Source organism: Pelodiscus sinensis, chromosome 28 (genome assembly GCF_049634645.1).
Source record: "Pelodiscus sinensis isolate JC-2024 chromosome 28, ASM4963464v1, whole genome shotgun sequence".
In the NCBI taxonomy this organism is placed as follows: Eukaryota; Metazoa; Chordata; order Testudines; family Trionychidae; genus Pelodiscus; species Pelodiscus sinensis.
Genome location: NC_134738.1, coordinates 9,540,501 through 9,566,640, shown reverse-complemented (window position 1 = coordinate 9,566,640; position 26,140 = coordinate 9,540,501). Strand labels below are relative to the sequence as shown.

The following is a 26,140-nucleotide window of genomic DNA, read 5'->3' as shown; positions in this document are numbered from 1 at the left end:
TCCCGGTGGCTGTTTCCAGCCAATAGGAGCTGAGACACTGGCAGAAGTCAATTTTTATTGGCTGGTTGTTTCTGGCCAATAGGAGATGAGGATTGGGCTTGGGGGGGCAGTTACATGAAGCTCCCCCCCCTCTCTGCAGTGCAGAGAAACATAGGGATTGCACTTTAAACAGGGGCAGCTACATGCCTGAGGGTCCTGGCAAGGTGGTCCATGGACCGAATCTGGCCCCCAGGCAATATTTTTGCCCAGCCCTGGCTTAACTATTCACATCCTTAGTCTGACCCATTGTTTTCAGTAAGCAGCCATAACATTAGCAGGAGCTGCCTTTTTGTTCTGTATTCCAGCTAGGGTTGCCAGATGGTTTAACCAGAAATACCATTCACCCCCATCCCACCCCCCCAAAAAAACCCACCGGGGAAAAAAAATTCTGGGGGGGGGGGAGGAGGAGAGAGACCAAAGTTGAGCACAAAAAAAAAAAAAAGCATGACCCCTTTAAGAAATGCTTTTGAGGTTTTTTGGCCTGAATGTTTTTACCCACAGGATGCAAAAATGCCAGACTGTCCGGGTCAATACTGGCCACCCTAGTTTCCAGCTCCCCCTCCCCCCCCATTCACCTGAACCTGTTCAATAGATTAACCGGTTAACTAATTAAATGGCATGTTACATTCCTATTTTGGAGTTGTCCCATACAAGTAACGACCTGGCTCAATCCTTCCCAGCTTTAGTGAACTGGCAGATTTCCCGCAATGGGCGGCAGGACTGCAGGCAGTTCTTTAGACAGGGTTCGTGCACTGCACCTTTATGAAAACATTCAGAAGCATTTGCTCTGTCAGACAAAATGTTCCGTGTGTTTTACTGAACTAGGTCACGTTTTGGCTGCTCTCCCCTCCCCTCCTGCCCCCGGATATTATGTTGTGTTCTCGACATGTGTAAATGCCCTAGGTTCTGATCTACTTGGTGAACCAGTGGCCTTCCAGCTGCTTGCAGTGACTAACTGGGCACATGGAGCCTTGGTTAGAACCACGTTTCCCTCTCATTTGGGTTTCTGAACCTGACTATGGGACTTTTCGGATTGTGAGGGTGGAGGTGCAGGTCGTGTATCCTGCTGTCGTTTACTGTGCACCTCAGCTAGTCAGTGCTGTACCTGTCTTTTCTGCCGGGGTGTCGAGTGGGATTTTAGGCAAGTCGGGAATCCAGACTCACTAGTTACTTGGGAAAGTCTTTCACTAACATCTCAGGGGTAGAGCGGACAATTGAAGTAGCTAATGGAGTACAGGTCCCACGACCGATCAGTTGGAATTTGAATCTAGACAAATTCAGTCGGGAAATAAAGCGTACATTTCGGCTACCTTTCTGAAATTTTCTTCAGTGAGGGTAATTAACCACCGGAATCATTAACAAGGGCCCAGGCAGATTCTCCATCGCTAGGAATTTTAAAACGAGATTGGATGTTTTTCTATAAGAGCTGCTATAGGAAGTCCTGTTATCCAGGAGGTCAGACTAGAAGATCACAGAGGTTCCTTCTGGCCCTCGAATCTAGGATTCTGTGCAGATAGGAGAGGGAGGGAAACTTTAGTCAGTTAGAAAATCTACCCAATAATGCATCCATTGGGAGCTAAACAAAGTATGAATCTGGCCCAGTATCTATCCACACTAACAAAGCAGCATAAAGAGAATAAATGTTTATGCACCCATGACTAGTTTGGACACTACAGGAAATTCACATAACCTGCCCACTTATTGCTACATTATTTATAGCTTCAGGATTTTTAAGAGAGTGTGTGATATAATTTCCGGTGTGGTGCGCCAGTCATTTGTTTAGATTGGCTCCAAGCCAGGAAGTAATATACTTCACCCTGACGGAAATACTAGGCATTTGATGTTGTGAATTTCCCGATGCAGCAGTTGAAGATTTTGTAATTATGTTCAAAGTGCATCCTTCACATGCAAACCCCTTAAAGTATGAAGCTCGTAGCATTTAGCAGGTTAATACTCCTCCTTGAAATGCAGTGTGCTTCCTTCCCATTGCTTCTGTGCTTCACCTCTGCAGTTCCTTAGGGAATAGCTATCCAAGAGATGAATGAAAACTAATGATGTCTTGGCGGCTTTGAGTCTAAAGCCTTAGACAAATAAGAAGGCGGCCGTAGTTTAACTTCAGGTGTGAATTTAAGCCAGTGTAGTTTAAACTGTTGTTAAAGACTGTCTGTGCCCACTTATTTTGCTGTACCAGTTAAAAAGCCAGTTCAAGTTACCTTCTAATCAGGGCCGTCCACACTTAGTACTCAGTTGTGTAGGGCACCTGAAAATTTGGGGCACCACTGGGTCTTAATGTCCACCGACCTACCTCTTCCTATCTCTGTTCTGTGATTCTGGTTCCTCCGAAGAAGATCTAGTTAACTTAAAAGTGAAAAAGCCTGACAAAGCTATTAGCCCAGGGTTGGGCAATAATTTTTGGGTGAGGCCACTTCAAAAAATTTTTAAATGGCCCCTGGCTGCCCCGGAAGGGGTGGGGCCTAAAATGGAGGAGGCAGGGCCAGGATGCTTCCGGGCTTCCCCACCCACAGATCATGATTGGTCTAGGGGTAGGGGAGCCCCTTTACCCTCCTTCCCTTCCCACTAAGCACCAGTGCCCCTGGCAGGGTGGGAAGAGGCTGCACGCACTCCCCCACCCCCAGGCCAATTGGGGTCTGGGGGCAGGGGAAGCACACGAAGTTTCCTCTGCCCTATCCTTGCTCTGCAAGGAGCGTGCGGCACTTTGAAGTGCCGTGTGCTCCTCACAGGGCAGGAGGAAACTTCATGCGCTCCCCAGGCCCTAATTGGCCGGGGGGCAGGGGAGTGGCAGGGCCTCCGTGGGCCTGATCAACCCGCTTGGCAGGCCGGATCGGCCCACAGAGGCCCTTTTGCCCATCACTGTATTAGCCTAACATGGAACCTGTGAAAAAGCCGGTCAAGTGGTAATGAAGCCATTTAACAGGCATTTGCCAAACCCAGGTCTGTCCTGTCACTTTCTGAATTTACTATCTTAGTCGACAGGACCGTAGTTTAAAATCTGCTTTAAAATATTTCATTAGTGTGTTGCTGAGAATTATAAAACCACAGCTCTGGAAATTCCTCCCCAGCTGCCATCGGCACAGGGACACTAGTTCACTAGTACTGCAGGGCCCCCTGAATCTTAAGGACAGTCCTCCTTCTAATCTAGACAAGGCCACAGTGCCCCCAAGTACAGTGCTAACTCCAGCAGGCTGCCCAGCAAGACTATCCTATGGATTGCCAGGTTGAAACCTGACCCTGTTCCCATTGAAACCCAGTGACAGAATTTGCATAAGCTTTAGTTAGTGATGTAGCTCCCGGCGAATCACAGGTTTGCTTGTTAACATCTTCCATACTCAGACACCAACAACACTAAGTTGAGCCATAGACGTGGGGAATCATGGGGGAGTAGCCATACCCAGCGGCAGCAGCCTCGGGCAACTATTATGGAGTGTTAGAATTGTCCCAGAAGTGGAAAATCTTTGTCTTGCATCTTGTTTCAGCAACATGGTTACATCTCTATTACTATTTGTCTTGCATGTACATGAAAAACTTCCTCTCCCACTAGTTTTCTGAAGGGTTAGTAAAGAAGGGCAATTATCATATAATCAGTCCCGGACAACTTCCCCTTCCCAGATCATTAGCATCACTGTGCAGACCTCTGCCACTCCAAATAGCTGGTAACAGATTGAACCTCTCTAGTCCGGCACCCTTGGAACCTGAGCGGTGCCAAACCGGAGAGTGTGCCGGACCACGGGAGGTCACTGTTGTCCAGCAGCATTACTGGCACTTCCACTGCTTGCTGGGTTCTTAGAAAACATTTTGGGGTCAATTAGAGCTAAATAACAGCACAGAACACTGACACACAGGACTGGTGGCTGTAAACAAAGGTTACGGGACTGCAGGAAACTTGGCCACGCCCATGATAAGTGGACATCCTGCTAACTAACATCATGGCAGACCACAGATGTTGCAGGACCAGCAAGTGACGGACTAGAGAGGTTCAGCCTGTAGTATGTTCTTATTCCTGAGACTAAGTCTACACTGGCATTTTATAGCACTGCAACTTTCCGGCTTAGGGAGCACTCTCCCACGCGCGGCAACTTACAGCGCTGTAGCTACTCCCTCCTGGAGGTAGTTTACTTGGAGCACTGAGAGAGCTCTGTCCCAGTGCTCGTGCTATGGCCACACTTTAAGCTTTTAAGTGTAGACAAAGCTGGAGTGGACATGCTGCAGGAGAAGTACCATGCATGTTCCCGGTCTGTTATGCTCCGAATAGCTTACTAGTCAGTAAAATCCTTTGCAATGCCTTCCCGTAGTGTTTGGTAATTGCAAGAAGTCAGATTGCAGCATCGAAGAACCTTCATGCTCTTGCTTCACTTCACTTCCTGCATGATTATATTTTTTTCCTCTTTTTCCCCCCTTTTAGCAATCTACAATTATGATGCTGTCCAGGATGTGGAGCTCTCCTTGCATATTGGGGACACAGTTCACATTTTGGAGATGTATGAAGGTAAGACCACCAGCTTTCTACTTGGTAAAAGTTTAAATAGCCGAATAAGATTTTAAAAAAAAAAAAATTCTACCCCCTTAAAGCTAGAACATTGCTGGGGAAAATTAAGAAAAAATTATTACTTCTGAAATTGTTTTCAGAAAGTATTGACCACTTTCTGGTCAACTTTAGTAGCATATGAAGCTAGTATCCTGGTTCAAACTTTTACTTACAGTCTGGTGGTGTTTGGCCCGTGAAAAAGATGGGTCAGTTTTGAAGTTTGGATCCAGATTTGCCAGTCTGAAGAAACTTTGCTCAGGCTTGTCTGTAGTTTGGAAGGAGTTGAAGTTACTTTGAACTCAGGAAACACAAGGCACATTGTGCTACATATTTTTCTAAATTAAATGTCATGTGCTACATGATTTCTCTACATTAAATGTCATCATATGTAATGTGTGCTGACGTTTGAGGACATTTCTGCGTAACAGTAGCATTATCTTATTCCAAATTGCTTTTCCCGGTGTGTCTGTGAGTTACATCTGCATGCCATATTGACACATGCAAAGAATTTTACACATTCGGATCCTGGAAAGCCAATGAATGTGAATAAAAGGTAGATTCTGTTCTGCCTCACACATTAACTAAGGTAAGGCTTATCTACATGGGATATTTTGTCCGGCAAGCTGGTTTGCTATACAGTAATTCCTCATTTAACACTATAGATACGTTTCTGAAAATGTTCATAGAAAGCGAAAACGTGCTATGCATGGTCAATTTTCCCATTAAAAATAAAGGAAAAGGTGGGAGTTGCGTTTCAAGTGGTGGTGACAGTCAGTTTTTTGTTGCTGCTCAGTCATCAGCGTCAGCATTAGATATCTAGCAATACAAGTTGCTGCGGTTTGTTAAAACACAAATATAAGTGAGCGGAGGAGCGCTGTGACCACGTGTACACATCCGCTCATGCATATTACCACCGCTGCACAAAGTAGTCCGCCACTTGATTATTTTCATGTTATTTCGGGGACAGTTCCCCGAAAGTTATTTGAAAAAGTTCCCTAAAAAAAATTGCACTATTGCAAAAATGTGTTAAATGGGCACGTGTTAAATGAGTAATTACTGTACATTCACACCCTGGCTTATCGCCTGGTAACATCCTGTATTGAGTGACAAGGAGTCCTGTGGCACCTTATAGACTAACAGATTTATTGGCGCATAAGCTTTCATGATGCATCTGACGAAGTGGGTCTTTGCCCACGAAAGCTTATGCGCCAATAAATCTGTTAGTCTATATGGTGCCACAGGACTCCTCGTCGCTTTTGCAGATCCAGACTAACACGGCTACCCTCTGATCCTGTATAAACAAGCCCTTACATTCAGCTGCAGGATCTTTCTTATCGGTGGGATGATGTATAGGTTGTAGAATCATAGAATACTAGGACTGGAAGAGACCTTGAGAGGTCATTGAGTCCCGTCCCCTGCCCTCATGTTGAACCTCTCTAATCCAGAACTCTCTTGTCCAGAAACATCCGCCATCCGGAATGATTTTAGCTAGCTGGATGCCCACTTTTTATAGGTGTGGCTAAGTTTCTCGCGGTCCCATACAGTTTGTTTACAGCCATCAGTCCTGGCTCTCCGTGTTCTGTGTTGTTGTTTAGCTCTGATTTATACCTAAATGTCCTCTAACAGCCCAGTAAGCAGTGGAAGTGCTGGTAATGCTGCTAGACAATATTGACCTCCTGTGGTCCAGAAAATGATCTTGTTCAGAACTGGTCAGGTGCCGGACTAGAGAGGTTCAACGTGTAGTAAATATGCAGATCCAAGGTGCAATTCCCAGATCTGCCAGTTCGGAAAATGGACATTTTTCGACTTTGTAAACTGAACCGAGAGCACTGAATGGAGAAGAGATCCAGAACATCTTTCTTACATCCCTTTCAGGAGCATAACTGTGCAGTTAGGTATTCCATTGAATTGATTATCGAGGCCAGTGGTTTTCAACCCACAGCCCAATCCGCACACAGCTGTGGCTCATGTTACATTCTAAGGGCTGTTCAGGTAGTGTAGATATTTTGTGATGCAGCCCACATCTCTCATAGAGAGCAGTAGATGCATCCCACAGTGGTAATTAGGTTGAGAATCACTGATCTAGACTCCTATATGACTCCCGTCACCATAGCCTCTGAGTTCCTTGTGTTATCATGCAATACTGGCTGGGTATCGGTCCCTTTTGAATGCAAGGCCGGTCTGTACGGCACATCGCTAGCAAGTAGAAAAACATCTTTAAAAACTGGTGCAAATGAAAATTAATACTTAAGTCTTGCAGATTTAGTTGGTCAACAGGGGTTGTCTGTTGCTCTTCTGCTGGGAGCATGACAAAGCCAGCCTCGTGAAGAGTACATGCCCCATACTTCCATTTTAGGTTCTCTCCAAAATGTCTTTCTTGAATATAAATTGTCATCAAACAGCATCAGTTCGAGGGGAAGAACCATACACAACTCCCACTTCTGGAATCTCTGTTGGGCAGGATAAGCTGCTTGCTTTTCAATTTGCTGTTAGTTTGGTCTCTTTCCACTTCTCTTTGACCTTGACACTGAAGCCAGCCAGCCAGATCTTCACGTCAAAGCAGATTATACTGCTGATCTGTGTGTTTACAGTGATGTGTGTGGTAATGGAGGAGGGTGTTTGTAAGAGAGCTTAACAAGCAATACAGCCAACATATGAACCAATTCTTGCAAAGAGGAGTGAGAGCTGCTCAGAGCTAAAGCCAGCCTTTATTGGTGAAGCTGGATGTATCCTGAACTTTCCAAGGATAGTTCTTACAAGGTTGTTCAGTTTCCTCCTTAGCCAGCTGTTATCGGGGAATTGTCAGTAGTTAGTTCTCCTATCTCTATTCTGCCTGAAATGTCAGAACTGATGCAGGGAGTGGATTGAAAGTTCTTTCTGGCTTTTTGTTCTGTGTTGGTGTAACCCACACACCTAGGCTATGTCTACACTTGCAGCTTCTTGTGCGACTAATATGCAAATGAGGCTAAGCATGGAATATCGCCGAGCCTCATTTGCATACCTAATGAGCCACCATTTTTTTCAGAAGAGGCTCTTGCGCAAGAAGGAGCGTCTACACTGCCCCTTCTTGCGCAAGAACAACCCTCTTGCGCAATGCCGTTATTCCTGAGAAGTAATAGGTGTAACGGCATTGCGTAAGAGGGTTTTTCTTGTGGAAGAAGGGGCAGTGTAGACACTCCTTCTTGCGCAAGAGCCTCTTCTGGAAAAAATGGTGGCTCATTAGGTATGCAAATGAGGCTTGGCGATATTCCACACTTAGCCTCATTTGCATATTAGTCGTGCAAGAAGCCGCGAGAGTAGACATAGCTCTAGTGTGGTTCACTGTCCCATGTAGTGGCACCTAGACCAGAGCAACAGCTAAGATCAAGAGACCTCTACAGCATGGGCTGGGAGCCAGCTGGCTTTTAGCTCAGGGGGTAGAGGTTCCTATACTAAGCATTACAGGTCCCTGGTTCAAATCTGCCCCATGGTGGTTACATTTGTTCAGTGGGTAGCACAATAGGATGCTTATCCATTGCAGGTGCTCTTCGGTGCTACGGGAATAAAAATAATAATTTTATTGGAAACATGAAGGAAAATCTGACCAGGCATTTGTGAATTATAAAGATCCGCGCCCCCCTCCCCCAAAAAGGGAGTACATGGCCCCTTAGGGATTTCTCTTACAGATGTGAGTACTTCAGAGACCGCATAATCAGAGTCAGCATATAAACAGATTTGGCAAAAAGGAGTGAGAGAAGCTCACAGCTAAAACCAGAGTCTGCTGTCAGCTCCCCTCCCCCCAAAAAGAGGTTTCAGCGCGGAAACGCCACATTTTGTTTTGTCTTTTGCTGCGGACGTTCTTGCAGCTTATTCCACATCTGTGTTGTCTTTGTCTCGTGACCTCCACTGTCAAGGTCCTGGTTTCCAGATGCACGTGGGTTGTTTTTTCGAGAATGACCGTTGTTCCCACCAGCAGCATTTTGATTTCCCCTTGTCGTAACGCTGTGTCAGTACAAGCTGAACTACAGCTTCACAAAGGCTTTTTTGGTCTGAGAATCACCAGCTTTATGTAGGTTCACAAGTGATGGTGTTACCAGAAAGGCAGCTCTGTCCTATAACAGTTGTGTTTTTTTTTCCCCCCTCTCGGGTGCATTAGTGACACCAGTGGTGGGTTGCTCTGAATCAGGAGAGACTTCAACCTAGTTATCCCCCTTCTGAGGTCAGTGCCCTACCCCAAGGCTACAGCGCCCAGCTGTGTCGACACTGGCAATTGAACGACAAAAGTGTTGTTGTTCAGAGATGCTAACTCCTCCCTCTTCCCCTGAAAAGACAAAAGTTTTGCATCTGCAAGTGGCAAGTGTGAACAGAGTGGTGTTGGCAGGGTAAGCTGCTTGCTTTGCTGTAAGTTTGTTGGTCTCTTTCCACTTCTCTTTGACCTTGACACTGAAGACCTTGACTTGTCAACAGTGTAAACGCTGCTCGATGAGTGTTGAAGGATTTTGTCGTCCAAGGAGCTGGCAAACGGTGACTATGCTGCCTGACTTTTAGTGACATGGCAGTGCTGCTAAAACCTCGGTGTTTGTCTGGCCAAATGAATGTTTAATTATTTATATGAAGTGTAACAGCCACAACAAGAGATGGGGACTCAGAGGTGGTCTTGATAGTCTGGGCACGTCTAGACTGGCTTTCAGTTTTGAAAGAAGATATGCAAATTTGGCATGAATTTGCATATCTTCCGATCACTTTTTCGAAAGAGGTTCTTTTGAAGAAAAAAGTAGTCTAGATGCGATTCTTTTGAGGGGGGAAAAAAACCTTTTTCAGAAGAACCGTGTAAACCTCATTTTTTTTTAGGACGGATGGTTCTTTCGGAAAAGGGTTTTTTCTCGAAAGAACCGCGTCTAGACTACTTTCTTTTTTGAAACAACCTCTTTTGAGAAAGTGATTGGAAGAAGATATGCAAATGTGCGCCAAATTTGCATATTTTCTTTCGAAAGTGAAAGCAAGTCTAGACACGCCCTCTGCTGGTTACAGCTTTCTCCTGGGACTTGGGAGGCCCACGTTCAAGTGTCTGGATCCTGTTTAGTTTTTTTCCCTAAAACATTTTTCTTTAAAAAAAATCTTAGTTTTATTCTGCTTTGGAATGGAACCAAATGTTGAAACGGTGGCATTTTTCATGAAATGGAATTCTTGCGTTCTGGCCAATCCTGGTAAGGATTTATGGTGAGTTACCAGGACAAAAGCAGGGTAATTTTACCTCTCGATCTTTGTGTAAGGGATTAGAACAGGGCTGTATTCTCTCCTCCTCTGGGTACAGGGAAGGTCTCTCAGTGAATTGGGCCAGGGTAGCTGGAGAGCTCTTTGCATTCTCTCTGTGTCTGGTTCTGTCTTTGTCGGGAAGAGCAGAAAAGCACGGTTTGTTCCTCGGCTGTGCGGCAGCACGGCTGCAGCTCCCACTTGGCTTCTTTGTGAACAATATTGTTATCTTAATCCCAGCTGTCGGGAGAGCTCCGAAGTCCTAACGCTGAAGGAGAGAGCAGGACAAGAGGTCTGTGAAAAGACAGTGAGCTAGGAAATGAACGAAGAGGGCGGTTATCTCTGACCAAAAGGCCTACGTGTGATTCACCCCCATGTCGGGGGCGTATACTGGTCAGTCCTACTGATTAAACTCCACTTGAAAAGGCTCAGTGGTGTATAAGGCCTTGTGAGGGATGTTTGCCCTGGGCTGAATTTCACTTTGAAGAGACAAGTCATTGTTTGCAGTTTAAAAACAGAGGATGGAAACTCCTACCTGGGCCAGAGTCTTTAGCAAGGAAATGTACATTCCCTATAAAATTCCCTGTATCCATCTGTCTCTATGCTTCAAGGAGCAATTCGGCCTAAAGGGCGGTCAGGGCTTAGCTACTGGAGGCAAAAAAGGGAGTTTTTGAGTAGGATAGGACAGTGTGAAATTGTAGGTTGGGCTCTTCTGGAAATTGGCAGAATCCTAAATTAATCCCAGCCCCCTGTCTGGATGGCAAAGCAAAATCCCAGCCCAGTTCCAGTTGTGTAGTGCCATTCATACCATGAGGGAGGGCTCCAAGGGATCCCAGAACACCCTGGTGGTCTAGGTCTTACCTGGGATGCAGGAAAGCTGGAGTTAGTTCCCTGCTCTGAATTGGGCAGAGTCCTATGTGGGGGCCCCATCAGCAGGCGAGCCGCTCGTCTGGCTGGGTCTCTTTCTCTGGAACACTGTCATGATGAGATCAGCATTTAAATCCGGATCGGGTGCTGTTCTCAGAACGCGCTGTCGGAACGATTGGGGGGCAGTTCCCTAGTCTGTATGTGATGATCACAGTGGTCCCTTTTGGCCTTGAAACCGTGAATCTTGGAGCCAAAAGTCCATTGCCGTTCTCAGAAAGTCTCCAGTTGACTAGGGATGTGACCGACTCATCGACTATCCGATAAGCAATTGCTTATTGGGTAATCGACACGTTAGTCAATCAGGCACTCCCCCCTCCCTCCTGCTGCCTCCATCAGAAAGAGGCAGCAAGAGGGGCAGAATTGGGGGGGGGGGCTTCAAAGCAACGGTGCCGTGTGGAGTCTGGGGCCAACTTGGAACTCCCCATCTGACCCCGGACTCCCCGGAGCGCTTTTGCCTTTGAAGTTTAGCAACAGCCCTTATCGACTATTCGATTAGCCAATTAATCTGAATTTAACATCCCTACTATTGACGCCGCTGACTTTTGGCTGAGGCCCTTATAATTCAGCTATAGTTGTGTTCTTTTTCTCTTTTCTAAATGGGTGTATGAAGTAACAATGTAGAAGTCCTGATCAATATTCCCTCTAATCGTTCCCACCTATGTGCAGAATAAATTTTGTTATGTGCACCAAGGAGTGTGGGAATGTTCACCACCAGGAGGAACCCGAAGCGGTGGGCACTCGGCTGATCCGCTGGGCAGCATTAGAATCATTAGTTCCCTTTTCCTCCAGTGGTGGAATCCAGCTGGAAGATCAGATTGCCAGGCTAGGTTGTGCCTCGGCGCGTGATGGGGGTTTTCTCCAGTCACAGGCACCAGGGCGGCGCACCAGTGCAAACGTGGTGGTCGCCGTCTTGCCCGACGCACTGAGATTTGAACTGAGGAGCTCGGGAGTCGATAGTAGGGCATGAGCTGCTACAGTGGAGCTAAGGTGCCCCCAATGCTGGGGTTGGAACAGACTGGATCAGCACAGAGGGGGCTGTGCAATACACACACATCAGTGGGTTATCCAGGCCCCAATGTAGGTAGGAAATTATTTATAGAACCTGAAATAATGCCAGTAGAGAGAGGCTGGACCCCCTGAATCAGGGTCCCGAATGAGGGGATTTGCCGGACCAAGACAGGCCCCTTCTTTCATGGTCCATGTTGCCCCTGAGTTAGGGCTCCAGCCTGGCCCTGCTGCTGCCCCAGCCCCGTTGCTGCTGGGAACGGAGCTCCACACCCGGGGCCACAGCCACATTTCCCTGGCTGCCCCTGGGGCTGGAGCTACCCAGCTACTGGGGCCAGAACTGCCCACCGTACCACCCACCTCCACCAACACGGGGCTCCCGGCTGAGCCCCCACGCCTGTCCTGCCGCCAGACCTCCCTGTTCCTGGAAGCATCCAGCTGTTGCCACACCAGAGAGTCACAGTTCAGGGAGGTACAACCTGTACTAGCTTATAGCAGCTGGAGCCATCAACACTAGAGGTTTGCCCTAACGAAGCTACACAGTTGGCTGCAGTCAGGGTAGATCCTCTGTGCAGACAAAGTCTGAATGTTTGCCAGGTTGCTTCGTTGCCTGCGCTGAGACGACTCTCTGAGGCTTTGTCTACACTGCAGCGTTTTTGCACAAGAAGCCTTTTGCAGAAAAGCCTTGTGCAAAAGTACATCCAGACCTCAAAGCGCACGCTGCATGGACACTCTTGCACAAGAAAGTTCTGATCGCCATTCACAGAATAGCCATCAGAGCACCTGTGCTTTTACCGACAGGGGTTTCTTGCACAAAACCCCCTCTGGAGCATCCACACCTGCCTTTTTGTGCAAGAGCTGTAGCGCAAAAAGGAGTTATTCCTTGTGGGGAGAGGAATAACTCTACCAGCAAAAGCCCTCAGTTCTGCCAATTTACTTGCACAAAAACACGCTTGAGGTGTGGACACGCGGCCGGTTTTTGTGCAAAATCCTTGTTAGTGTAGACTTAGCCTCAAAGGGTTGCTGTTCTGCCTGTAAGCACAGGAGGATGGTGTATTCATTAAACGTTAAACATCTGGTCAGAGCCAGTCTCCTTCCAATTTCCGCCCTTTAAAAGCAAACACATGTGCTGCTGCCATCTTCGAAATGTGCAGTTTAGACAGTCGGAGGGCCTTGGGTTTGGCACGCTCCTGTAAATTGCAAGGCGAGATTTTTCCTTCCTTGCTCCGTCTGGCAAGCTGCGCATGCACCTTTTGTGGAACAACTTGCTCCCCTGATAACAAGACCAGGCAAAACCCACGCCTGTTGTTGGCCAAGTGTTGACTGGTAGATGGTGATAATTGGTGAAGCGTGGCGTACACTGCACAATCCACCGAAAGGCAATACAGAGACACTGGCTGCTTTGCAGGTGCACCCCAACGCTGCCCTCTGGCTGAACTATGCCTGCAGAACTTTTGCAGACTTCTTCCGAGGGAGATTTTGCATTCCCTCTGGGAATCTGTCCTCAGGGGGTGCGAATTCCAGTCCTGTCTGGAATCCCTTTTCCAGCCTGTAACTTTTGCCAGCTGAGGAAAATGGCAAAAGCAGAGCTGGAGGGGGAAAGAGCGCACTCTGTCTTGTAGAGCTGGCCAAAGAAGCCTCATACAGGTTCTACTGTCTCCGGCATTGTTTTGATTGCCAGACGCGAATAAAGGAATCGCCTTTTCCCAGCAGTGCAGTACAGGGGCATGCTGCGTGGTGCTCTGCAGTGACAAGAAAGGATCATCTTGTGGGGATAAGGAAGTGGGCAGGGACAGAGGAGTTCCTGGTTCTATTCCCAACTCTGCCATGGTGTGTCTTGAGTCAACTCAGGTGAGTCTCTTCCTCTTGGGTCTTCCTGTGGCACCTTAAAGACTAAGGGTATGTCTACACTGCAGTCCTCTTTTGAGAGACGAATGCAAATGCAGCTGAATGAAATTGCAAATGAAGCGCGGGATTTAGTTGGAATTGGTCCTGCCTAGAGCAGGGGGCTGGACTTGATGACCTTCTGAGGTCTCTTCCAGTTCTATTGTTCTATGATTCTAAGCGCGGATTTGAATTTCCTGTGCTTCATTTGCATAATCGCGTCCGGGCGCTATTCCGAAATACCCTAATTTTGAAAGAAGGGTTTTCTTTCGAAATAGCCGCGTCTACACAGCGTTTCTTTTTTGGAAATAGGGTATTTCAGAATAGCGCCCGGACACCATTATGCAAATGAAAAACGGGAAATTCAAATCCGCACTTCATTTGCAACTTCACTCAGCTGCGTTTGCATTCCTCTCTTGAAAGAAGAATGCTGTAGACATACCCTAACAGATTTATTTGGGCGTAAGCTTTCCTGGGCAAAAACTCCACTTCATCAGAGGTGCGTTTCACCCATGCAAGCTGACGCCCAAATAAATCTGTCAGTAGTTTAAGTACCACATGACTCCTCCTTGTGTTTGCAGATTCAGACTAAGGATGTTAAATTGCAGTTATCAGGCTAATCGGGCAGTCGATACAATTTGTATCGATTACACGATTAGTTGCTAAGCGCTGCTCTGCAGAGCCACAGCGGGGGTAGCTCCAGGAGCTGGCTTGAGCCGGGACTGAGCAGTCCTGGCTTGTGCCAGTTCTGGGAGCTATCTGCACCGCGCCTCTGTCTTTTAAATGTAGTAAGAGCCACTGGAGCTAGCTCAGTCCCGGCTCGCGCTGAGTCCAGCAGCCCCGTTCGTGGCGGACAGCTTGGGCTGCCTCGAACAGGGGCTGCTTGGCAGCAGCAGCCCTTGTCAGTGGGGGGGCCAGGTCCCCCCTGCAGCCTCTGACCACAGCAAACCTTGGCCCGCCGTAGGCAGAGGCAGCTTTTGCAGCAGCCTCCCCTATCCCCCCCCAGATAGGCAGCGGAGGGAGAGGGAAGTGGGGGGCAGGCAGCATCATGGAGACGGTTCTGAGGGGAACCATCTTTTAAGCCAGCTCCCCCAAGCACTGGCTCTCGTTTACCCCCCACTCCCTGCTGCCTCTAGGGGGCGGGGAAGCAAGTAGTCAAAACTCTACTAGACTACCCGATAAGCTTTTCCTTATTGGGTGGTTGACTACTCGCTAGCATGCATAATTCAGACTAAGAGGGCTATTCCTCTGAGACTTTGTCTCTGGTCTTCAGTTCCCCCATCTGCAAAATCCCCCCTCTTTCCTCTCCCCCACTTTTACCTGGCTGCTTGTGAAGTTTGAGAGACTGTTGGGGCAATGGTTGTATCTGTGCATACATAGCACAACTGAGTTCCAGTCCTGTTTCGGGTTTCTAGGTGCTACTGTTACGCAAATAAACTTAGACTTACAAGGGGTAGAAATAAACTTTTAGATGAGAAGAAAAAGTTTTGTAGTACTTTTTGTTTACCCCAGTAGCCTGATCAAATGTTAACGATCTGCCACCTTAAACTTTCCAGTGGCATTTTCCATAAAGATGCTCTTATCCATTTTCCCTTCTGTCATAAACTTTTAGGGTATGTCTACACTTGCACTCTCTTTCGAGAGAGGGATGCATATGAAGACATTTGAAATTGCAAGTGAAGCCGAGATTTAAATATCCCGTGCTTCATTTGCATATTCGCGTTATGGTGCTATTTCAAAATAGTGCTATTTCGAAATAACAGACGCTGTTAAGACGCGGTTATTTCGAGAGTAAACCCTTCTTTTGAAATAACTGGTAAACCTCATTGTTTACCAAGAGCTGACTCCAGGAAGCCTGAGGCAGAGCAGCTCTGCCCCGGGCTTCCCGGAATCAGCCGCTGGTCAATTTCAGCAGCGGCTGAATCGGGGACGCCTGGGGTGCTGCCGGGTTGGTCCCGCAGCCCCCAGGGGCAGCGCTAGGGGATCTACCCTGCAGCGCCCCAGCTGCTCTGCCTCCGGCTTCCCCGATTCAGCCGCTGGTCAGTTTTAGCAGCGGCTGAATAGGGGAAGCTGGAGGCAGAGCAGCTCCAATGGTCCGGCTGCGGAGCACTTCCGGGTTCCTGATGGTGCTGGACCATCAGGAGTGCCGGACCGTCAGATGCTGGACCAATGGAGTTTTACTGTACCTCATTTTATTATAGGGCATGTTATCAGCGCTCTGGAGAAAAGGCCCTTTCTATAAATAAAAATATTGGTATTGTGGTCAAAAACAGTTATCCAAATGAATAAGGTCAGCTCATCTGAAGCAGTGGGTTTAGCCCACGAGAGCTCATGAAACGTTACGTATATATTTGTTGTCTCTAAGGTGCCACAGGATTATTCATTGTTTTTAAATGTCTAGGCAGAGAATGTGTATGTGCGTGAGAGAGACTGATGTTCTTTCCTTTCTTTTTAGTTCTGGCATGAAAATCCTCCTTTTCATCCTAAAATGTGTCCACTGCTAACCTTGCAAAGGGAATACACTGGCGGGAAACTCTTAACTAGTCTACCACTTGTCTGAAGTTTCTAGACTAGTATTTGAAAAAAAGAAAGGGCTAAAAGGACCACGGCCGCAAGCACTTGTTCATTGAAAATTACGAGTAAAAGTTCTTTTATTCAGTGTCGTTGTAGTCAAGTTGGTCCCAGGACAGTAGCGAAACCTTGCATTTTGCTGGGATGCTAGGCCTCCTATCTCAGACCTGTGGAATTGCTCTGTGTGGCTTAAAAGCTTGTCTCTGTCGCCAGCAGAGGTTGGTCCAATACAAAATATTCCCTCGTCCACCTTGTCACTTGAGCATGGTTACTGAAAGAGCAGAAGTCTGAAAAGATCAGAGGATCCCGAGATTCCAAGGACGAGTGGCGAGCATGAATACAGCTTTCTGTAAATAGAACACAGCCCTTTCGTTTTATGATTCCAAGGTGCTTGAGAGAGGTGGCTTAATATCACTATGTTAATTGTACAGATGCAAGAAGCTGAGACGTAGAGGAGTTTAGAACCTGAAGCCAGAGAAACTGGAGCTGCTGGAAGGATTCTTATTGAGTTGACTGGGCTTTGGTTCAGGCCATAAATTGCTTATACAGGTTGAACCTCTTTAATCTGGCACTCTGAGGTCTGGCATGATTGGAGTTAGCTGTCTGTCCATTTATGGGTGTGGCCAAGTTTCCTGCAGTCCCATAAAGTTTGTTTACAGCCACCAGTCCTGGTTCTGTGTTCTGTGCTGTTTAGCTTTAATTTACCCCTAAATGTCTTCTAAGAACCCAGTGAACAGTGGGGCTGCGTCTAGACTGGCATGATTTTGCGGAAATACTTTTAACGGAAAAGTTTTTCCGTTAAAAGTAATTCCACAAAAGCGCATCTAGATTGGCACGGATGCTTTTGCGCAAAAAGTGCGTTTGCGTAAAAGCATCCGTGGCCAGTCTAGACGCGATTTTACGCAAGAAAGCCCCGATCGTCATTTTAGCCATCGGGGCTTTTTTGCGCAAAACAGGTCTTCCCTGTCTACACTGGCCCTCGTGCGCAAGTATTCTTGCGCAAGAGGGCTTTTTCCCGAGCGGGAGTGTGAAAGTATTTGCGCAAGAAGCACTGATTTTGTACATTACAAAGTCAGTGCTCTTGCGCAAATTCAAGAGGCCAGTGTAGACAGCTGGCAAGTTTTTGCGCAAAAGTGGTCGCTTTTGTGCAAAATCTTGCCAGTCTAGACGCATCCCGGAAGTGCAGATAATGCTGCTAGACAATATTGACCTCCCATGGTTCAACAAATTCTCTGGTTCGGCACAAGTCAGGTCTCAAGGGTGCTGGATGAGAGAGGTTAAACTTGTACTAGGCCATTCAGTGAATTATTGACAAAGCCAAGAATAGAACTCAAATCCCCTCATTTCCAATCCGATACCTCATCCACTAGGCAATGCTTAAGTTTTATATCCTATGTTTATCCTATGGAAGGAGCAGTATCTTGTTCCACATCCCAAGAGTTTCTGGATTGCAGAGGATTTTGTAACCAAACGTGACTGATTTTACAATTACTAGAAAGATGGACTAGACTTGCAAAATCTGGACTTTCTCTAAACTTTCGGGGTCAGGGAAAAGTGATCACATCCAGGATTTTGGCTGGCATCTCTCTCTGATATACAATGCTTCCATTTGTCGTACCCTTCCCTTTTTTGCCACTAGCTAGTCCCCCACCCTTATGCTAATCTCTTTGCTTGCTGGTTTATCTGTGTATATATCCAAGTATAAACTGGTTGGGGCGGTGACCTTGTCTGTGTTGATGCCTCCAAGAGCCACTCATGCCATGTAGATAATTATAAATACCGCTCCAGCTTCCCAAAGACACAATAACCACATGTGTGTGAATTTTAAATGTCAGTGTAAGCAACAACCTCCTCCCCCTACCTCCCCCCACCAAAAAAGCTGAAGATCTGGATGTCAGGAAGTTAGTTAAGGTGAGAGCCGAGGGAGCAGAATCTCTTGACCTTTGGAAGAGTTATTTTAGGAACACAGTAGCATGAAGAAAACACAAATTTGCCCATCCTGTAACAGAACCGTGCAGCTGGAGACCGTGTCTGCAGGTCAGTGTTTAAAATAAAACCAGTTCTGTAACTGGAAGTCCGCTGTTGTTATCGTTCGTATTACATTCGCACTTAGAGAGCGCCACAAATGGACCGGGTAAAGGGTTGGAGACAAAAAGTAGTAAATATTCCCTGTTTGCAGATGCAGAACAGGCACACACAGGACATCTGTTCGTCCCCTGCATCTAAGGTCAATGCCTTAACACCAGGTCACCCTTCCTCTACAGTGATTCAAATTTCCCACTTGCTAAATAAATCTCATGCGAGAGTAGCAAACCAAAATACACTAATTCATTCATACAATCGCCTTCCAGTCACCTTGAAACCAAAATGTTGGCTGAACCCCAAGCTCTAAAGAGGGGAAAAATTGTTCTTCCAAAAGTGATATTCTTTTGGTCTGCAAGAACCACAGCAATTCTTCTGTAACTGATACTTTACTGCCTCTGTGACAAGTTCCAGCGAATAAGAATCTCTCTATCGAGGGCAAATAATTTGACGGCTTTTTTTTTTTACTCTCATAAAAGTAAAGTCCTGTTAATAATTTCTTTTTCAGCCTGCCTTCAAAGAAGGATTTCACAGTGGTTCATGAGCAGCATGGAAAGGAATGTGTAGAACATGAGATTCAAGCATCATCTACATAGAGAATTGGGGTTAACACCCACACGAGAGGAAGGAAAGTATTAGGGTTAAGGCTGTGGAATTGGCATCAAATCCCAGCTCTGCCACTGACTTCCTATGTGACCTTGGGGGTGTCATATAATTCCTCTCTACCTCTGCTCCGTATCTGTACAATGGGCACAATACATTTGAACCTCTTTAATCCGGCAATGCTGGGAAACAGGCTATGCCTGATTAAAGATTTGGCTGGGCCATGGAGGGCGCTGCAGGATCTGGGCATGAGGAGTGGTGGTCAGGTACTTACATGTCGCTCTGATGCCAGGGGGACATGTGGCCCCACATCCCACACTGCTCCCAAGCATCGCCTTCCTCTTCACCCCACGCCGTTATGGGAGTGGTGGGGAAAACCGAAGGGGAAGTGCGTTGCTGCCCTTCCTCCTCCGTACCGCTGGTGTTCCCAGATTAGGGACACCCAGAGTAGTGTAATACTTGTGTGCTCCGTCCTTTGTCTGTCTTGTCTCTTTAGATTGTTAGCCCTCTGGGGCAAGGAAACTTTCTTACTACGTTTACATACAGCCCCTAGTACAAAGCAATTCCAATCTCAGTTGAGGCCTGTTGGTGCTACCATACTAGAAATAAGAGGTACCACTACTGTTGAAACACAGTCTTAGCTAAAGAAACAGTCCCACTGTGTCATTTCATAGTAGAAAGTTTTTTTTTTTAATGTTTTGCCTTATTTTAGGGCCCATTCTTACTGACTTTGTTCTCCTGCGTGGTGCCTTTGGAGTCAGTGGGACGTCTGAAGTAAGCAAGGCCTGTAGGATCTGGCTCGTGGATTATACGTAGAAAAAAGCGTGTTACTAACAGCTTTGCCTATTTAATTCCTCTGTGTGACGAGTCATTGTCTTTCTGTTCCTTGGCAGGTTGGTACAGAGGATACACGCTCAGAAACAAAGTGAAGAAGGTATGCCATTCTATTTCTCCAGGATAGGTATTTTTGTATGTTAAGTTTTTCCAGAACTTATCCAGCACTGTATGGTCCTTTTTTTCCCGTGTTCATTTCTGCCTTTGGACAATCATAGAATCATAGAATCATAGAATAATAGGACTGGAAGGGACCTCAAGAGGTCATCGAGTCCAGCCCCCCGCCCTCAAGGCAGGACCAAGCTCCGTCTACACCATCCCTGAATGCACGCCTCCAGGTTGGGATGTTCGTTTTGGTTTGTTTTTTCTAGCAATAAAAGTGAACAGCCGTGAGCAAAATGCTGAGAACCATTAACATGACAGAATGTACAGTGGAAGCATTTCAAAAGTTCATGGCAGCATGACAAGTATCACTAGTCCTTCTAGTACTTCCCACTGTAAGCATAGGGAATACTGTCTGAACTGGAAGGATTATTCTTTAAGTATGTTTGCTATATAGCAAGCCCTCTGTTTAGTCATTGAGTGCTGCGCTTGCCTTCTGACAGTAGCTATCTAGGGTCATGGGTGAGCCTCTAAAAGTTCAGAATTCGAAAAAGCCTCTATGCATCTTAGGACCTTTTTCAGACTCCTTGACTTGGCAAAACAAGTGTGGAAATCTCACACAACAGCACAACCTCTAATGTGATAAGTGCCGGCGATGCCATGTACATCGGACAGTCTCTGCAGCAAAGGATAAATTGACACAAATCAGACATCAGAAATGGTTTCTCACACAAACCTGCAGGGCGGCATTTTAACCTGCCCGATCATTCGATCATTTAAAATTAGTCATCCTTCTACAACAGAATTTCACTAACCAATCACAGAGAGAATCTGCAGAACTAAAATTCATTTACAGATTTGATACCGTTACCTTGTGCTTGAGCAAAGACATTTGGCGCATTTCAAAGCCAATTTCTCCTGCCTTTAATATCTGCATTTCCACAGCAAAAGCTATGTATGGGACACATCCTTCCCATAAAAACGAGCATACTGGGTCAGACCAAAGGTCCATCTAACCCAGTATCCTGTCTGCCAACAGTGGCCAATATCAGATGCACCTGAGGGAGGGATCACAACAGGTAATCATCATGTGATCCCTCTCCTGTCATCTGTTTCCAGACAAAGAGAGGCTAGGGTCACCGTTCCTACCCACCTTGGCTAATCGCCATTGATGGACCTAACCTCCATGAATCTGTCTAACTCTTTTTTGAAGCCTATTAAAGTTCTAGCCTTCACAGCATCCTCTGGCAAGGAGTTCCACAGGTTGACTTTGCGCTCAATGAAGAAAAACTTGTTTCTGTTTGTTTTAGACCTGCCCATTTAATTAGTCTCATTAACACAGGTCCTACAATTGACAGATCCTTCTTCTGCTGTTCTATATGTCTCTTGGTTTCTGTTATTCCACTCCAATTCATTTGATGAAGTGGGTTTTACCCACGAAAGCTCACGATTCTGTTTATTTTGGTTATTCTGTAAGGGCACGGCTACACTATAGAGGAAGATCAAAGCTGCTGCTGTTGATCTTCCAGGGTTCAAATTAGCAGTAAGACAGCTGAATTGAACTGACAGGGGTTCTCCGGTCGAGGCCGGCAGTCCTGCTTCCATGAGGAGTAAGGGAAGTCGAAGGGCGAGTGTTCTCCCTTCGACTTCCTGCAGTGTAGACATCGCCAAAAGCCAAGTTAAGATACTTCGACTTCAGCTGTGTAATTAACATAGCTGATATTGCTTAATTCAAACTGTTTAATTCGACTTTGTCCCGTAGTGTAGACAGAACCTCAGGTGCCACAGGACCACTCATCTCACTAGAACACGGTTTCCCATCAGAATCTCGGCACTTTTGTTCCTGCTCCCATCTGGAATTACAATAGGAGTAGGCCTCCTTCATGGTACTTCTACACTTCTAGTTCCCAGTGGAAATGAAAGCGAAATAAGACTGAATCACAACCTGAAGCACAGTTTTCTATAGAAGGGTGGAAGTTAATTTATTTTTCTTGTTTTATTCCCAGTGAATTCTTCTGTCCATAGTTGTCAGCTTCAGTTGCAGCCCTGTAGTTCTCTCCACCCAACAAATGCCATGGCTCCATGTGAGATTTTAATTATTCCTGAAGTTAGGACAATTTAACCTGGCTGATGTGAGTCTGTAAGATCTCAAAGCATTTCCCCAAAGCAGAGCCCCATTAAAGTGGCCCTATACGGGGTATGACTTTCACAGCAAATAGGAAGGCGGAGGAATGTTGACTCCCATTCTGCTATCCTATCTGCTGCACCATGCTCCACTGAAATTCTAAAGCCCTCGTGCATTTTTGCTGCTGGTAACTAGTAAGCATCAGCTGTACTATAGATCCTCCGAGTTACGAACATCTTGGCCATGGAGGTTGTTCATGCCTGTGAACAAAAATGTAGCGTTGTCCTTGCAAATGTTTATCACGAAAACATTGGCTTCATACAACTTTGAAACTTTATAAAAGATATACTGGCATTAGAAAGGGTTCAGAGAAGGGCAACTAAAATGATTAGGAGTTTGGAACGGGTCCCATATGAGGAGAGATTAGAGAGACTAGGCATTTCAGCTTGGAAAAAAGGAGACCAAGGGGGGATATGACAGAGGTATATAAAATCATAAGTGGTGTGGAGAAAGTGAACAAGGAAAAGTTCTTTACTTGATCCCATAATATAAGAATTAGGGGCCACCATATGAAATTAATGGGCAGCAGGTTTAAAACAAATAAAAGGAAGTTCTTCTTGACATGGCTCACAGTCAACCTGTGGAACTCCTTGCCTGAGGAGGTTGTGAAGGCTAGGGCTATAAGAGGGTTTAAAAGAGAACTAGATAAATTCATGGAGGTTAAGTCCATTAACGGCTATTAGCCAGGATGGGCAAGGAATGGTGTCCCCAGCCTCTGTTTCTCAGAGAGTGGAGATGGATGGCAGGAGAGAGATCGCTTGATCATTACCTGTTCGGTTCACTCCATCTGGGGCACCTCTCATTGGTCACTGTCGGAAGACTGGATACTGTGCTGGATGGACCTTTGGTCTGACCCAGTGTGGCCGTTCTTATGTTCTTACTATGCAGAAGAAAAATGCTGCTTTCAACTCTTTTAATTTAAAAAAAAGCAAATGCAGAAACAGATTCGTTGTCATAAAAAACCAAACAAACGAGGAGTCCTATGGCACCTTAAAGACGAACACATTTATTCAGGCATAAGCTTTTGTGGGCTCCATCTTATGCCCAAATAAATTAGTCTTTAAGTGCTAAAAGACTCCTTTATGTTTTTTCAGTTTTTTTTAAAAAGACTAAAACGGCTACCCCTCTTTATTTTTTTAATAGTTTACATTTAACACAGTACTGTGCTGTATTTCCCTTTTGTCTCTGCTGCGGCTTGATTATGTACTTCTGGTTCCAAATGAAGCGTGGGGTTGACTGCTCTGTTCGTACCTATGGGCTGCGTCTAGGCTGGCAAGTTTTTCTGCAAAAGCAGTTGCTTTTGCGGAAAAACTTGCCAGCTGTCTACACTGGCCACTTGAATTTGCGCAAGAACACTGACGATCTCATGTAAGAGATCTCATGTAAGATTGTCAGTGTTCTTGCGGAAATGCTATGCTGCTCCCGTTTGGGCAAAAGCCCTCTTGCGCAAATGCTTTTGCGCAAGAGGGCCAGTGTAGACAATGCGGTATTGTTTTGCGTAAAAAAGCCCTGATCGCGAAAATGGCGATCAGGGCTTTCTTGTGCAAAACCGCATCTAGATTGGCACGGATGCTTTTCCGCAAAAAATGCTTTTGCGGAAAAACATCCGTGCCAATCTAGACGCTCTTTTCCGCAAATGCTTTTAACGGAAAAACTTTTCCATTAAAAGCATTTGCAGAAAATCATGCCAGTCTAGACATAGCCACTATGTACATAACTCTGAAGTTCTACTAGAGTTGCTGTGAGATCTGCTTGCTTTACTTAATCCTTTAAATTCAACATGAGCATTTTTACATGATTGTTACAGTGAAAAATGAAACCTTGCTGCAGAACTTTCCTGTTGCCAAAATACATTTTCTAAGGGTTTGACACTGAAGCCCACTATAGTAAATAGAATGATTCCCATTGATTAGGATGGGCTTCACATTCGACTCAAGCATCTGATTTTCATTCCTAGCTTGGATTTTATTTATTCCTACAAAGTTTGACTCTCCCCATTCTCAGCTCCTTGGGAATGTTTGTCTGCTCATCGCTGACAGGCACGCAGATTGGTTTTCGGCCTCTTTGGGTCTATAGAAGCAGTTGTCCGATATCTTGAATGTTCTCAAAGGATTACAGATTCAGCTTTCAGGAAGTCTCTGTTCCATGAAGCAACATACCTGATTTAAAGCTGTTCTGCTTTCACGGCAATCATGCTTTGTGTTCGGCTACATCTACATTGGCCCCTTCTCCGGAAGAGGCATGTTAATTTCCAACTTCAGAATAGGGAAATCCGCGGGGGATTTAAATATCCCCCGCGGGATTTAAATAAACATGGCCGTCGCTTTTTTTCTGGTTTGGGGAAAAGCCGGAAAAAAGCGTCTAGACTGGCGCGATCCTCCGGAATAAAGCCCTTTTCCGGAGGATCTCTTATTCCTACTTAATTAACATGCCTCTTCTGGAGAAGGGGCCAATGTAGACTTAGCCTAGGTGTTTGTGCTGCTGATTGGCCAAAGGTGGTTAGTTATTTTAACCAATGCTCAGTGGTATTGACTTTTAGCCAGAGACTAGACTTAAGCGGTCCAGTTCACCGTAATTCGGAGCTGGGAAGTGACTTAACCAGGCTCTGCCCTGTTGTGCTGAGACCTGACCCGGACTAATGGGAATTCTTGTTCCCTAAATCTGCAGTTTGTTTATGGAATGAGCCTGCTGTGCAGAGGGCCTGCTCGTTCCACTGCCCAATATGGAGGGCACGGCGACCCTGTGCCATAGGGAACTCCTCAGTTCTCTGCATGGCAGAGTCCTATACATTAGTGCCCAGTTAGGATTTGGTGATTGATGGGTGCTAAGCTGGGGGCTATACCTCAGGACTGAATTCTGGGAGCGTCAGCAGTGACTCCACCTTCGGCCACGTAGCAGGGAGTTCCACAGCTACATCATGCTCTGCGGGAGAAAATGCTTTTCTATTTGGAAGCTCTCTGAAGAGCTGGTCAACGTGACGTTTGCATTTGGTAATCATGGTAGGAGAGGAGCTTTGATGCTGGAAAGCCATCTAGGACTTCAAAGTGATGAGGAACCCATCAGGCCGTGTTGCAAATCACAGAATCCTAGACAATTTATGGTTGCAGAGACCTCAGGAGGTCACCAGGACCTCAAAGCAGGACCTTCCCCAACTAAAACTTCAGCACCTTTCAGGAGCAAACTCCCTTGAAATTGGCGGGGGGGGGGAGACCAGGAGCCAAAGCTCTGGACTTTATTTATCTTTGAAGCCGTCCGTTAGCATATCCGAAACCCTTTTAAACTGCTCTGTTTTTCCGTTTGACTCGCACTGTCGAGGGCAGACACCCGGAGAGCACAGTTTTAATGGAAATGTAGATGTCCTTTATTACCCGGCCTTGTGGCTTGGTGTGAGGATAAAACTTGGTTGGGCTGCAAGTAGAGGAAGCAAAGAGTAATTGTGCAGCTGATTATTGATCCTGGTGGGATATATGGGGGGTGGGAAAAACTTGACATTTTTATGAAGCCAAACAAGTTGTTCTCCAGGAAGCGGACGCTGAGTTAAATAGAAGTGGCAGGTAAATAAAAAAACTCACCTGCAGTTTTCATTCTACATGCTTCATGAAAGCTTGTTGGGGGGGAAAAAAAAAAAAACTTCCTGTGGAACGTTTTGTATCGATTGTCCAGCGAGAATGCAGGACCCAGCGGAGGTGAGGAATGGCTAGCATGTAGCAGGATCAAACCCATGCCAAATATATGTTCCATAGAATCATAGAGTTTAAGGCCAGAAAGGCCCACCAGTTCCCCTAGTCTGACTTCCTGCCTGTCAGTGGCCAGCCATGCCACCCGGCGCCTGCCCATTACACCCAGCAACTGAAATGAGACCAAAGTATGGCAGCCCCCAGGAGACCGGGCTGGTGTGTGCCACAGGCAAAGAATAGGAGGCCCCTGCAACATCAGGGAATTGATTAAGTAAGGCCCAGGTCTATGTCAGCACAGAAGGTTGGGTTAAGGGATGCAACTCCAACTACATAAAATATGTAGCTGGAGTTGGCTTACTTTAAGCCGAGCTTGGCACTGTCTTCACAGTGGGAGGCTGAAGAGAGCAAACACTCTCATTGGTTTCCCTTACTCCTTGCAACTGTAAGCAGTAGTGG

General features: G+C 46.3%; 1 protein-coding gene across 3 annotated transcripts in view; it reads left to right on the top strand.

Moving 5' to 3' along the window:
* Nucleotides 1–26,140, top strand: part of DOCK5 (dedicator of cytokinesis 5) — a 183,901-nt gene that overhangs the window by 29,074 nt on the left and 128,687 nt on the right. For all 3 annotated transcript variants that reach the window (XR_012897943.1, XM_075910678.1, XM_075910679.1), the window contains exons 2-3: nucleotides 4,460–4,543; nucleotides 19,780–19,820. Coding sequence is in view for 2 of the 3 variants with exons in the window: in XM_075910678.1 (XP_075766793.1) it covers nucleotides 4,460–4,543; nucleotides 19,780–19,820 (125 nt within the window). In the remaining variant the exon portion in view is untranslated. The remainder of the gene's footprint in view (nucleotides 1–4,459; nucleotides 4,544–19,779; nucleotides 19,821–26,140) is intronic.